Source organism: Balaenoptera borealis (assembly GCF_965194805.1).
Source record: "Balaenoptera borealis genome assembly, chromosome: 2".
Classification (NCBI taxonomy): Eukaryota; Metazoa; Chordata; class Mammalia; order Artiodactyla; family Balaenopteridae; genus Balaenoptera; species Balaenoptera borealis.
In genome coordinates this window covers 128,287,405-128,300,893 of record NC_138867.1, presented here as the reverse complement: position 1 = coordinate 128,300,893, position 13,489 = coordinate 128,287,405, and the positions used below count along the sequence as shown (strand labels likewise).

General features: G+C 52.5%; 1 protein-coding gene across 2 annotated transcripts in view; it reads left to right on the top strand.

The window, feature by feature from the left end:
* The window catches only part of CAMK2A (calcium/calmodulin dependent protein kinase II alpha), a 71,606-nt gene that overhangs the window by 15,739 nt on the left and 42,378 nt on the right, over positions 1-13,489 (top strand). For both annotated transcript variants that reach the window (XM_082380133.1, XM_082380132.1), the window contains exon 2: positions 7,528-7,622. In XM_082380133.1, the coding sequence (XP_082236259.1) occupies positions 7,528-7,622 (95 nt within the window). The remainder of the gene's footprint in view (positions 1-7,527; positions 7,623-13,489) is intronic.

Here is a 13,489-nt window from a genome sequence, read left to right as displayed (position 1 = left end):
CTTTGTGAAGCTAATGAAAAATATGCATCCTCTGCCCAGAACAATGCACAGACACAGAATAATTTTGTTAAAATTTTAGGTGTGTTCATGAACGCCCAGAGCCTCCCCAGAGATCCCAGCTAATGGTCCTGGGTAGAAGGGATGGAGGGGGAAGAGGTAAGAATGGGTGGAGAGAGAGCAGGGAGCATCGATGCTGTGGGAAGGAGGGATGAAGAAGTGAAAGCACTGTCAGCAAGTGGGGGGCGGGGGTTCCGGGGAGAGTGTGGCAACCCAGAAACAAGAGGAAAGCTAGGTCTCAAAGCTGGGTGGTCAGTGGGGCAATCAAGGCAGATCAGACCTCGTGGGGGCTGCCGGGGCTGGCGGGGGGCTGGGGGGACGGGCCTGGCACAACTTTTCTTCCAGGGAGCCTGGGGGTGGGAACCAGATTGTGGTGGGTTCATGGAGTGTGGGAGGTGGGAAGAGGAGGCGGTGGATGTCGGACACTTGTTCTGGAAGTTTGGCAGCAACGAAGGGAGGAAGGAAGTGGCCCAGGTTGCTGGGTCGAGAGAAACGCTCTTGCTTTTTATTCAACTTTTTAAGTTTGGGAGAAGGAAGGTTGTTTATTTTTGCAGAATGAGGGAGACCTGGGTGTGTTTGAGGAAGCAGCCGATGAAGGGAAGACCCTAGAGATTGTCAGGACTCCTGCTAATCAGACCCCCAAGGAGGGGAGAGTGGTGAGAGGGTTCGGTGACTGAGGCCCCGTTAGCAGTGTCCCTGTCTGCTGACACCCACAGGCATATGCCCTGGGCTCTGGGAGGCTCCGGCGTAAAGGAGGGGAGGGTTCCTTTAGGGGAAGTTGGCAGTAACCAGTCTTGGGTATCAAGAACCTCTTCTTATCACTACGTAGCAGAGACTTCTCACAGCTGGCCCAGGAGGAAGTGGGGCTGGGGCTCCTCATCTCCATTTCTCAAGTGGAAGGATAAGCAGGCTGGCAGCCAAGGACCCAGGTCTTCTGAGTCCCCATCTAAGGTTCCTGGTGCCGCCTCTGCTGCCATGTCAGCATTCTGGGGTGTTTTAGGCCAGAGAGGGTGATGAACCCGCTGTGGGTGGCAGCCAGCAACTCCCAGGACGCGCTGCCTGCCAGGCAGCTGAGAAGCAATCCCACAGTGTGAATCCTGCTTTTCACGGCCCATTAGCACGTTCGCACGTTCTCAGCCGCACCGGACCCGCTATCACGGCGCCCTCCCCACCCGTCAGTCAGAGAACCAGGTGCGGCCTCCCTGCCTGCTCATACCCAGGGGCAGGCTGCTGGGCCCTGGGGAGCACCCCACCCCCTCACCGTGGCCTCCCCACACCTGTCCTGGCTTCCTTCTTCCCCGAGCTTGGCAGACAAGGTCCATTTTGCCTCTGAGGATGCTGGCTGTTCTCATCACTTCGGAGATCATGATGCCTATACAAGATGTTGTTTCTTGAGCATTTACTACACTCCGGGGACTGGGCTAAACCCACTGCATACCTTACTCTCTCACTGGATCCTTGAAACAGCTGCTCAGGGTGGGTACTATTCTTACCTACATTTTACAAGGGAGGAAATAGTCTTACCAAGGTTAAATAACTTGCTGGTAAGAGGCTGAACCACGATTTGAACTCTGGTTTGCCTGGTTCAGGAGCGCCTGTTCTGATCCACATAAAACCTCACTATCCAATATGGTGTTCACTAGCCACTTATAATGATTTAAACGAAATAAAATTAAAAATTCAGTCCTTCAATCCTACTAGCCACACTTCAAGTGCTCTATAGCCATAGGAGGCTTGTGCCTGTCACAATGGACAACACAGAATATTTCCATCATCTTAGAAAGTTCTGTTGGACAGCTCGGTACAGAATATTGAAGGTGGAAAGGCCTCTGTACTTTTTAGCCCCAAGCCCACCCCACCCCCCAAGTTGCAGATGAAGAAATTGACGCCCACTCTGGGCCAGACCCCTGCCCAAGACCTCCCAGCAGGGCTGAGAGCTGAGACCTTTTCCCTCCACTGTCTATCTCACACACACACCCCTCCCTGCCCACATTCTGTGACCCTCTCCTAACATGGGTACTTACCCAGGGTGATGCACGTGTGCTTTGTCACACCCAGAGCCTCTTGGCCTCACATACACAAGGGCACTGATGGGCTGCTGACACACACCTGTGGGCAGACACACCCCCTGAACCCTATTCACCCAGGAACGCTGTCACAGGCACTCCCAGTACCTCCCATGGACATCCCCCACTCACGTAGGGCCCTCACATGCAGGCCTCATCCCTTCCTCTTGGGACCCCTGGTCACTCCCTCCCACCCTGCCCTCCGCACCATGGCCTCCTCCCCTTTTCCGCCCTGTCCTGTTTCCAGGCTCCTACCCACCCACCCACTGGCCACCTGCTCAGCTCAGGGCCGTGGGAGGAGTGGGCTGGCTCTTCCTTTTGCCAAGGCTGCTGGGCTGTGGCCACTGGCTCACGCGGGACGAGAATGCAGAAACATGCCTTTTTTAAACAAAAGATAAAAAGGAGAGGAAGTTAGGGCTGCGAGCTTGCTGCCCGCACTCTCATTTTTGCTGCAGATTCTCCTCTGCCCCTCCTCTCCCTGATCCCCAGCACCGGGGCAGGCAAGGAGGAGCCTTTCCACTTGTGGATGGAGACCTGAGGCTGCGTAGGTAGAAAGAGGGGCTCCTTGGCCCAGACCCTTTCCTCGCCCCATTCAGGGATTTGTGTACCTGGCACTGTGCCCAGTGTTTTGCATGTGTTACCTCCCTTAATCTCCCCAACAAACCCAGGAGGGAGATATTATTATTGCCCCCATTTTATAGGAGGAAACAGAGAGTTGAAGGGCCAAATTCAATATCACACAGTCGGGGGTCAGTCACGATCGGATCACAGGGCTTTGTGAGCCCAGAGCCCCTGCTTTTTAGGGTCACACTCTCTTGCCTTTGGTGGAGTCAGAAGAACAAGGGCAGGTGACCTGGATTCTCTTCACAGCCTCGAGAGGATTATGCCTGCTCCCTTGAGGCTTCAGTTTCCTGATCTGTGAAATAGGGGATCATAATTCCAACTTCACAGGGTTGCTGTGAGGGCCAAGGAGCTTAGTGGTGAACGTGCATTTGAAGAGAGGACATCTTCTGGTTATGTGAGAGGCTGGTGTTCTCTGGATCAGTAGCCCTGAACTGGATTTGATAAACTCCTCCCTCTGAGCATCTGCTAAAAGCTATGCATTCTTGCCCCAGAAAAAAATGCATATGCCTATGTTCAGAGACACAGGGCTCCTGAAGCTGCTCTGGGCTTGGCCTGGACCCCTAGTTAGAGCCTGGGATTTTCACAAATCTTGGTGCTGTGTTTTGAGGAGGAAGTTCAGCAAGTGTGCCTTCTCTTGTATTATAGACATGGATCTTAGGTCCTCAGCTCCTGGGGCAGAGCCCAGGGTCATAGAGCCTCTTGAGCCTCTCCACACGAGCCCCATGTGATGGCCCATCAGTGCTGATTTCTAGGGGGACCAGGCATCTAGCAGGACTTCCCCAGAAGGCGGGCAGGGCAGTGCCAAGCTGGCTGGGAAATAATCACTTGGGCAGCATGTTAACTGAAAATACTGATTTCTGGGCCCGCATCTGAAGGTTCTGATTTGGTAGGTCTGGGAAAGGCCTTGGAATATGTTTTTTTGTTTTTATAAAATTTATTTTTGGTTGCATTGGGTCTTTGTTGCTGTGCGTGGGCTTTCTCTAGTTGCGGCGAGCGGGGGCTACTCTTCGTTGCGGTGCACAGGCTTCTCATGGCGGTGGCTTCTCTTGTTGCAGAGCATGGGCTCTAGGTGTGCGGGCTTCAGTAGTTGTGGCATGCGGGCTCAGTAGCTGTGGCTTGCGGGCTCTACAGTGCAGGCTCGGTAGTTGTGGCGCACGGGCTTAGCTGCTCCGCGGCATGTGAGATCTTCCCGGACCAGGGCTCGAACCCGTGTCCCCTGCATTGGCAGGCGGATTCTTAACCACTGTGCCACCAGGGAAGCCTGGAATATGTATTATTAAAAGATTCCCAGACTTCCCTGGTGGCACAGTGGTTAAGAATCCGCCTGCCAATGCAGGGGACACGGGTTCGAACCCTGGTCGGGGAAGATCCCACATGCCGCGGAGCAGCTAAGCCCGTGCGCCACAACTACCGAGCCTGCATTCTAGAGCCCGCGAGCCACAGCTACTGAGCCCACGCGCAGCAACTGCTGAAGCCCGTGTGCCTAGAGCCCGTGCTCTGCAGCAAGAGAAGCCACCGCAATGAGAAGCCAGTGCACCGCAACGAAGAGTAGCCCCGATCGCTGCAACTAGAGAAAGCCCGCACGCAGCCACAAAGACCCAATGCAGCCAAGAAAAAAAAAAAAGAAGATTCCCAAGGCATTGTGAAACAGCCAGTTTGATAACCATTGATCTAATGTCTTTATCTAGAATGGAGTTTTGTTTCTCTAGTGGAGAAATTATATTTCTCCCTCCCTCCCTCACATCCTCCCTTTCTGCCTCACTCTATCCATCCATCCCTCCATCCAAGTTAATTAAACTCCAGCTCTGGCCCAAGCATGAGCTAGATGCTGGTGAGTGAGACAAGCCCTCCTTCCCTGCTCCTCCTCTCCCTGGAGTTCGCAAAACGTTTCCCAGAAGTGGCCCCTTGAAACATTCTCTCTCCTCGGGCTTCTGAGAATCATGGCCTCCCACTGGGCAGAAACCTCCCTGTTTGGGTAGGGTGGGCACCTTTGAGAGACCAGTGTGCGCACCTTCCTCAGATGCCTGTTCCTATTCCTAACACCCCAGACTGAAATCTTCTCCCCGTCTCATTTCAGTCCCTCTCACATAAATCTGCCTCCTGTTCCTATACTAACATTTATGGAGGCCCTGTTTGTAGGTAGCACTGGGTACCTGGGCATGGGTGTGGAGAACATTCCAGTCCTGGCCCTCAGGAACCCTCCGTCTGGTGGACAGACAAGCTGAACGAGCAAGCACAGTCCTAGGCTAGATGGGGAGGTGTGGGGTGCTCTGGGAGCACAAACAATGGAACATGTCACCAGGAGGCTTCTCAGGGAGGGACACCCGGTCTGCTGCTCTCTCCAGGTGGAGGACAGGTAGGGCTGCACACCCCACGGACGGTCTGTTGCTGTGCCCATGAATTCCGGCCTTCCTCAGCTTTCCTATGAGGTCATATTTCCTGGTCTCTAGCCCTCCTCCCAGATCTTTCTTCCTCATCCTTCGCCACAGTTTCCCACCCATTCCCTTCATGCCGCCCGGACACGAAGAAGCCAGTGACACAACGCCCAGAGGTGTGTGTAGAGCAGGCATCTCCGCCAGCCTGCGGGCTTCCTCGGTGCCTGCCAGCACCCGCCCCTGCTCCCATCAGCCTCATTTTTGTGGCTTGGACCTGCCTGTGTGCTTAGGAGAGGGGATCAAAGTTTGGAGGATATGGTGGGGTGAGGCCATTTCAGGAAACTGGGCATTCAGGCAAGCAATCGGCAGGCTCCCTGGGTGGAAGAGAAGCCAAAAACCTGGGGGAGCAAATATCTGAGTTCTAGACATGGCATGGCCTGTAGCTAGCTGTGTGACCTTGAGCAATCAATCTACCCTGAGCTACACTGAAGCTCAAAATCTTGGGCTCCGCCTCAGACTTAAGGAATCAGAATCTGCCTTTTAAACAAGATGCCTGGGTAATACATTAAAACTGGGGAAGGCTGCCCAGGAGACTTGCTTCTTGCCATTAGCCTGTGGTTAAGGTGGTAACGGTGGTGACCACAGGTAGTGTCTGGCACCTTAGGGGCCTCCTCTGTGATGTGAAGGGGTTGGACCCGATGACCTTTGTGGTAGAGGGTATAACATGGCACCTAGATGACAGATCTAGCCCTCAAACTAGTTTTGTTTGGCAAAATACTATGTTTAAATTTTTTGGAATAAGGTACCAGTATTTAAAAATTGGGAAACGTCACGAAGATATCCAGACTTCCAGTTTTTCTAGAAAAATCAAACAATCTGGGAAATGGGCCACATTCCACATGGCAACAATGTCTCCTATGAGCAGTGAAACCCACAGCCCTTGCTCCAAGTTCTCCCAGCCACAAATACTTTGAAGATAAAAACCCAGGAGTCTCTGAAAACATGAAAAACTGCTCAGCTTCGCTCTTGATATGAGAATTCCAAATCAAATCTACACTGAGTCACCACGTTCCACCTCTCACTAGCAAAGATATGAAAGTTTGATAACACATTGTGTTGACAAGGGTGGAGGAAAATGGTCCCCTCACATACTAGTACGAAAGTAAGTTGGTACCCCTCTAAGATGGATCCTCTCTCATTATCTATCAGAATTACCAATCAGCACCTACCCTTTGACCAAATAATACCAGTTCTAGAAGTTTAGTCGCAGACACTTGTACACATGGGAAATGTAATTCTAGTGCACGCATACAAGGTTAGTCACTGCAGCACTGTTTGTAACAGCTATAGATCGGAAGTAACCTAATTGCCCATCGATAGGGGACTGGCTAGGTAAGTTATCGGACAGCCACATGATTAAATGAGGAACTCTTTTTTTTAAAAAAACATTTATTTATTTATTTATTTTAAAATTTTTATTGGAGTAGAGTTGATTTACAATAGGAACTCTTTATGTTATAATACAGAAAGAGGATCTCTAAAAAATTTCTGAAAAAGAGGAGAATGGGGGCTTCCCTGGTGGCGCAGTGGTTGAGAATCTGCCTGCCAATGCGGGGGACACGGGTTCGAGCCCTGGTCTGGGAAGATCCCACATGCCGCGGAGCAACTGGGCCCGTGAGCCACAACTACTGAGCCTGCGCATCTGGAGCCCATGCTCCGCAACAAGAGAGGCCGCGATAGTGAGAGGCCCACGCGCCGCGATGAAGAGTGGCCCCCGCTTGCCGCAACTGGAGAAAGCCCTCGCACAGAAACGAAGACCCAACACAGCCAAAAATAAATAAAAATTAATTAATTAATTAATTAAAAAAAAAAAAAAGAGGAGAATGCAGAACAGCATGCAAGGTCCAGTATCCAGTATTGGGGAGAGTATCTGTGGAAAGATCCTCTGGTAACACTGGCCATCTCTTGGGAAGGGACTTTGGAGACTAGGGTACAGGGATTGGGAGGACTCTTTTAACTATCTACACTTTTGTATCTTTTGAACTTTGAACCATGTCAATGTGTTACCTACTCAAAGAATAAAAAAACGAAAATTTCCAGGGACCTAGATTCTGTGATTCTAACACTGCATGATTCTAATGTTTTAGAATTTGGTGAACCTAACTTATTACGACTCTACAAGTCTCATGTCTCATGAGGCCAAGCTCCTAATGATTTACTACCAGTGGTTCCCCTGGGTCTCCGGGCCTTCTCCCTCCCTGAATCGGGCCACAGCAGCCCCTATGAGCTCAAACAACCCTGAACTAGGGCTCCCTCCCAGCACGGTGCAGCTGCATGAACTGTGGTGTCTCTTGGGGATGCAGCCCTTGGGCCCTCCCTCACCCTCTTTGCCTTCTCTGTCCTAGGGGAGCCTTCTCAGTGGTGCGCAGGTGTGTGAAGGTGCTGGCTGGCCAGGAATATGCTGCCAAGATCATCAACACTAAGAAGCTCTCGGCCAGAGGTAGGCGGTGGATCCGTGCCTGGCCTGCCCTCTGGGGCTCTCCTCCCTTCAGCCCTCCCTCTACCCCTTGGGTTAGAACCAGGATCTGGGTCTGTCCGCCTGGATGATGCTGCTGTCAGAGGTGGGGGCTCTTCTTCCTGCGGGTATGATGAGAATAGACACCTCCATATTCCTTCCTTAGAGGGTCTGGGCTGGAGGCCACAGCCTCTCCCACAAGCCAGGCTCTCTGCCCCTCATCCACGCATGCAGGTAAAGACTAAGGTGCCAAGTAGGCCTTCTTTTCCCTGCTTTTCTGCCGCTTGCCTCCATTCTCACCGCCAGACCTCTGCACCTACCTTTCTCTCTGCCTGGATGCTCTTACCTGGCTCCTTACAAGGATAGCTCTTTCTCAACCTTCAGGTCTCAGTTCAATGTCACCTCCTTTGAGAGACTTCCCTGACCCCCAAACCTGAGGGGGACTTCCCCATTTTATATCTCTCATTACTGTTTCCTCTCTTTGTGGCTTTCTACCAACCTGGAGCTATCCCATTTACTGGCTTGGTGCCTTGTTTAATATCTATGTTCCCTCATGACCATAAGCACCAAGAAGGTGGGAGTGAGTCTCATTCTCTATATACGCCCAGCACCTAGGACAGCGCCCGACGCATCCAGGGCGGGGGCTCAACCAGTGTCCCGTGAACTCCAAGTGCATGCACCCTGCTTCAACCAAACCAGTCCACCCTCTGGTCCCTATATACTCCCTTGGACAGTGGCTTCCCAGCCTGGAATCCCCTGGAGAGCTTCAAACACTCCTGATGCCTGGATCCCGCAGGTTGCGATTTAGTTAGTCTGGGCTGTGACTTGGGTTTTGGAAGTGATCCCCAGGTAATTCTAATTTGGACGTGGTCCTAAACCAGTAGCATCAGCATCACCAGGAGATTGTTAGGAATGCAAATTCATGATTCCAGATATGAGGAATCAGAACCGCATTTTAACAAGACACTGGTGATTTGTATGGACGTTAAAACTTGGAACGCCTGCACAGAAACTTTGCTTCTTGCCCTTAGCATGTGGTTAGGGCGGTAATGGTGGTGACCATAGTCAGCGCGTTGGGGAGGATTATCTTCAAAGATCTCCGCTCTGAATGGTGGGTCTGTACTGCCTTGGAGACCCCCAGTGGGTGGAGGACATTCTGTTGGGTGAGGCGGGTGCAGGTGCGGTCTGTGCAGACCATGGCTTGTGCAGCGTGGAAGACGTCGTGTGAGGGGTTGGTGAAGTGTCCAGGTGTTTGCCTGGCATCGTGGCGGCTGTGTCTGGTCCAGGGCCCAGCAGGTGTGGATTTCACAGAGGCTGGCACAGGATGTTCACATTGTCCCCCACAGGCCTCCCAGCATGTTCCGTGTTGGAACGTGTGCTGCTGCCTTTCATCTCTCTGGCTCAGTGTTGCTGGGAGCCCAGTGCTTTCTCCTAGTTATCGAACCCCCCCATAGGCAGACCAGTGTCCTGCAGGGAGAAGAGGCTGCGCTGGGGGTGGGGGTGGTTCTCTGAAGACCAGGGCCTGCCGTGCTACACAGTCCGCATGAACGCTGGCGTGGAAGGGCGAGACCTGTGGAAGGTCAAGGGCCAGAGCCGGGGGCAGGGAGCCAGGGCTGGCAGGAAGGCCAGTAGGAGCGCTGCCTCACCCAGTTGCTGGGACTTGCCTTGCCATTGCTGTGTGACTAGTGGCTGTCTGGTGCCCTCTCTGTGCTTTACATCACTATTGATCAAGGGAGATGTCCCAATCCCTGAGATACAGAGGGGGCGGGACTAGAGCCACGGCTTGGGGTGATAGGTTGGGTTGCCCCCAAAATGAGGGAGGGTCAGAAACCAAGGTCTTGGGACTTCCCTGGTGGTCCAGTGGTTAAGGCAGTCCTGCCTTCCAATGCAGGGGGTGCAGGTTCAATCCCTGGTAGGGGAGCTAAGATCCCACATGCCTTGTGGCCAAAAAAACAAAATATAAAACAGAAGCAATATTGTAACAAATTCAATACAGACTTTAAAAATGGTCCACATCAAAAACATCTTAAAAAAAAAAAAAAAAAGAAAGAAACCAAGGTCCTCCCTGGATTCTGGGGAATCTTGGGCCAGTTCACCACATTCTCAGAGCCACATCCACACATGCGCACGACAGAAAGAGACAGATGCGTATGCCGGGAATGGAAGGAGCATTGCCTATTTTCTGGAAGGTGACTAAGCACTCCAGGGACAGTGTAGACTCTGGGCTGTGCAGTAACTGCCCCCTCTCTGGATTTGAGGAGCCTTTGACCTCCTGGGAGGAAGGCGCTCAGGCCTAGGTGAATGGGAAGGGTGGGAGTGGGAAGGTTCTGAGAGAACCTTCCCAAAGAAGTCTGCCAACTGCCAACACTTTTCTCCCCGACAGGAGATGAGGGGCAGAGCTTCTTTTAGCAGGTTTCTTTGTTTGCCACTCACCGTGCCTGGGGTGGGGAGTGGTTTGATGCTGAATATTTGGCAACACATTCCAAGCTTCTCCTGCTGGCACTCCCCGGTGACTTTGGCAGTTCCCAGCGGAGGAGGGCATGCCCCCCTGGGGTGTCTCCGTTCACTCCCCAGGGAGCTGTGGCTTCCCCTTCTCCATGGGGTCAGCCTCTTCTATCAAGCGTTTCCCAAACCCGGGAGAGATTTTTTGTGTCTATTTTTAAACTACTCTTTTATATAAAATGCTCATAGTATAAACAATTCGAGGAAGCCATAAAGACATGAAATGAAGGTAAAAATATTTTCCTGTCCCAGTCCCTGACACATCCCTCTGGGGGCCTTTTGAAAAATACAGCTGCCCCAGTTCCACCCCTGAGGGTGTGGGATTCAGTAGGTGAGGCCCAAGCTCTTGCATTTAAAAAGTCCTGTCAGCAGTGACGACAGCCAGTACACGCTCAGCGCCAGCTCCCTGCCAGGGGCTCTGGAAGCTTCCTAGCTATAGCCTCGCCAGGCAGGCACACACAGAATTCATCAATGTTTTAGGGCATGCTGGGCAAGCAGATGTGGCTGGTGCCGCCAGAGGTGACTGGCCCTCAAACGGCGACCTCCATTAGCCCCACTGTCCACCTGAGCACTGAGGGGTCACTTCCTCCGCTCCCCGGCCATCAGTCCCAGGACACTGGGTGGGAAGCACGGGGTGAGCTCTTTCAGGCTGCCCCTGAGCTTCGGGTCCATGCAAGGGAGCCTTCGAAGAGGCAGTAAGACACATCTTTCTGGTCTTTCTCATCTCCTTCCCCACCCCTGCCAGGCACTCTTGGTCCTCGGGATTATTTCTCCAACCTCCTAGGATCTGGAGGCTTGTTGAAGTCCTGTGCGGGGAGGGGACATTTTCTGTTCTGAGACTCAGAGGTCTATTTTCTGCCCTGGTTCCTGTGTCTCTAGCCAGAATCCCACTGCCCACCTGCCTGCTGGAGCCCAACCTCTCTGCAGGCAGAGCCCTCAGGCTGCCTGACTGCACTTCCCGGGGCTCTGCTTTGCCCCGCTCTACCCTGCTGGTGCTGTCTGGCCCCAGGAACCTCTCCCCAGAGTTTCCACCCACCTGCTGCCTGCCGAGCTCTGGGCAGGGCTGGCCCCCTTAACCCCAATATCTTGCCCCCAGGCCTGCCCCAAGGGACAGAGGGAGAAGATTCGCAAAGTATTTATCATAATGGGCATTGGGAGCAAGTCTTCCTGGTACCCAGGCAGGAGGCTGCAGACTAGCTTCTCTCAGACCCCTCACCATCATGGGCCTCTACTGAGCTGGATGGATTAATTTATCAATTATGAGAATAGGAGGCAATATAGTACAGTAATTATGAACATGGGTTGAAATCCCAGCTCTGCCACTTCTTGGCTATGGGAACTTGGACAAGCTGCTGTGTGGCTCTAGGCCCTGGGAACAAGGCAGAGACCAGCAGACAAGGTCTTGCTCTCATTGCACCTGTTTTCTACAGGAGGGAGACAGAAAAGAACATTAAACACACAAGTAAGCTGGGTAAATTTCAGGTAGCAATGAGTGTTACAAAGAAAATAAGACAGAGTAATGGGGAAGTGATGGGGCTGGAGGGACATTCAGAAAAGGCAGCCAGGGAAGCTCTCTGAGGAGGTGACATTGTGCTGGGACATGCCTGAAAAGGAGGCAGCCATGAGAAGACCCAGGAGAAGAGTGTTCCAGGCAGAGGGCGCAGCAGGTGCAAAGGCCCTGAGGTGGGAAGGGGCTTGCAGTGCCTGAGGCTGCAAAGGAGGCCAGTGTGGCTGGAGCTTCAAGGCCAAGATGAGGTCGGACACAGCACCGAGCAGTCTTCCTAGATGTGATAAGGAGTTTGGATTGTATTATAAGTACATTAGGAAGCTGTTGGCAACTTTGAAGTCAGTATCTAATTTATATTTTAATAAGAGGTCCGTGGCTTCCCAGGACTATTGGCTGGGGGTTGGGGGGAGTGTTCAGGAGTAGTTCCTCAGAGCTCTGAGTTGTAATAAGGCTTGATCACCTTGATGAACACCTTGATTTTGATAAAGAGACTGCTCCTTTAGCACGGGGCCTCAGTTTCCCTATCTGCCTAATGGATCAAGGCCTCAGAGGTCAAGAGGAACTCAGTCCCTACGTTTCTTGAGGTCCCCTATATATTAGAAAATGAAAACATTTCAGACAGAGTTACAAAAATTATTGTATAAAGTACATGTTTACATTCAACAAATTAATGATTTTAGCACTGAAATTTACAATGCAGTGTAATTGTACTATGCACAAGATGATCACAAGATTTATAAAAACAATTAGTTCCTAGCTTTTCCAGCAGTGAGGTCTGGTAACCAGGCACATTTTTTTTTTTTTTAAATAAATTTATTTATTTATTTATTTTTGGCTGCATTGGGTCTTCGTTGCTGTGCGCGGGCTTCCTCTAGTTGCGGGGAGCGAGGGCTACTCTTCGTTGCGGTGCGCGGGCTTCTCATTGCGGTGGCTTCTCTTGCTGCGGAGCACGGGCTCTAGGCTCTTGGGCTTCAGTAGCTGTGGCTCGCGGGCTCCAGAGCGCAGGCTCAGTAGTTTTGGCGCACAGACTTAGCTGCTCCACGGCATGTGGGATCTTCCCAGGCCATGGCTCGAACCCGTGTCCCCTGCTTTGGCAGGCGGATTCTTAACCACTGAGCCACCAGGGAAGTCCCCAGGCACACATTTGAAGCTGTGTGACCAGCGTTTTCTTCTTTCTATCCTGTCAGTGTAGCTCTGCTCCCGGGTGACCGTGCATGGAGAAAAACATCAGAATTCTGGATTTAGATCCTTTATCCCTTGAATGTGTAGCCTGGGCCAGGAGGCCCCCAGCCCCCTCTGATAGGCCCTACTTTGAGCTGCCTGGTTTCTGGTTCTGCTGGGGATGGGTGGGTGGGGGACAGGGTTTGGAGATGGGGAGGGTCCAGCCTTCCTCAGCTCAGGAGCGGCCCTTGGCCAGCCCTGGATGGGGATCCCCCTCCTTTGCCTGGGAATCAGCTTTCCTCCCCCCGCCCTGGAGGATATGGAAGGATGCAGAGAGGGAAGAGGAACCGGGGGATGCCCCCAAGCCTGGAGCAGCCTCCCCTCCCCTAGCCTGTAGCCGCCTTTAGCTGGGGAGTGGAGCTTCCACTCTATGGAAGGAGGATTGGTCTTAATTCCTTTGCTGATGGAAAAGCCACATTTCAGTATTGATCTTGGTTTCCGCAGCCCTTGGAGGACGGCTGATGATTCCTCTAATGGAGGGGGAAGGGGAGAGGGGAGCTGGCTGCCTGGAGACAGGGCTGGGACTTTCTCCATCTTCATCATCCTCCCTGGTGCCCACCTGCTTTGGAGGGGCCATTCAGAGACAGGGGTTCTCGTCCTGGCTCCGCCTCTGAGTGTCTGT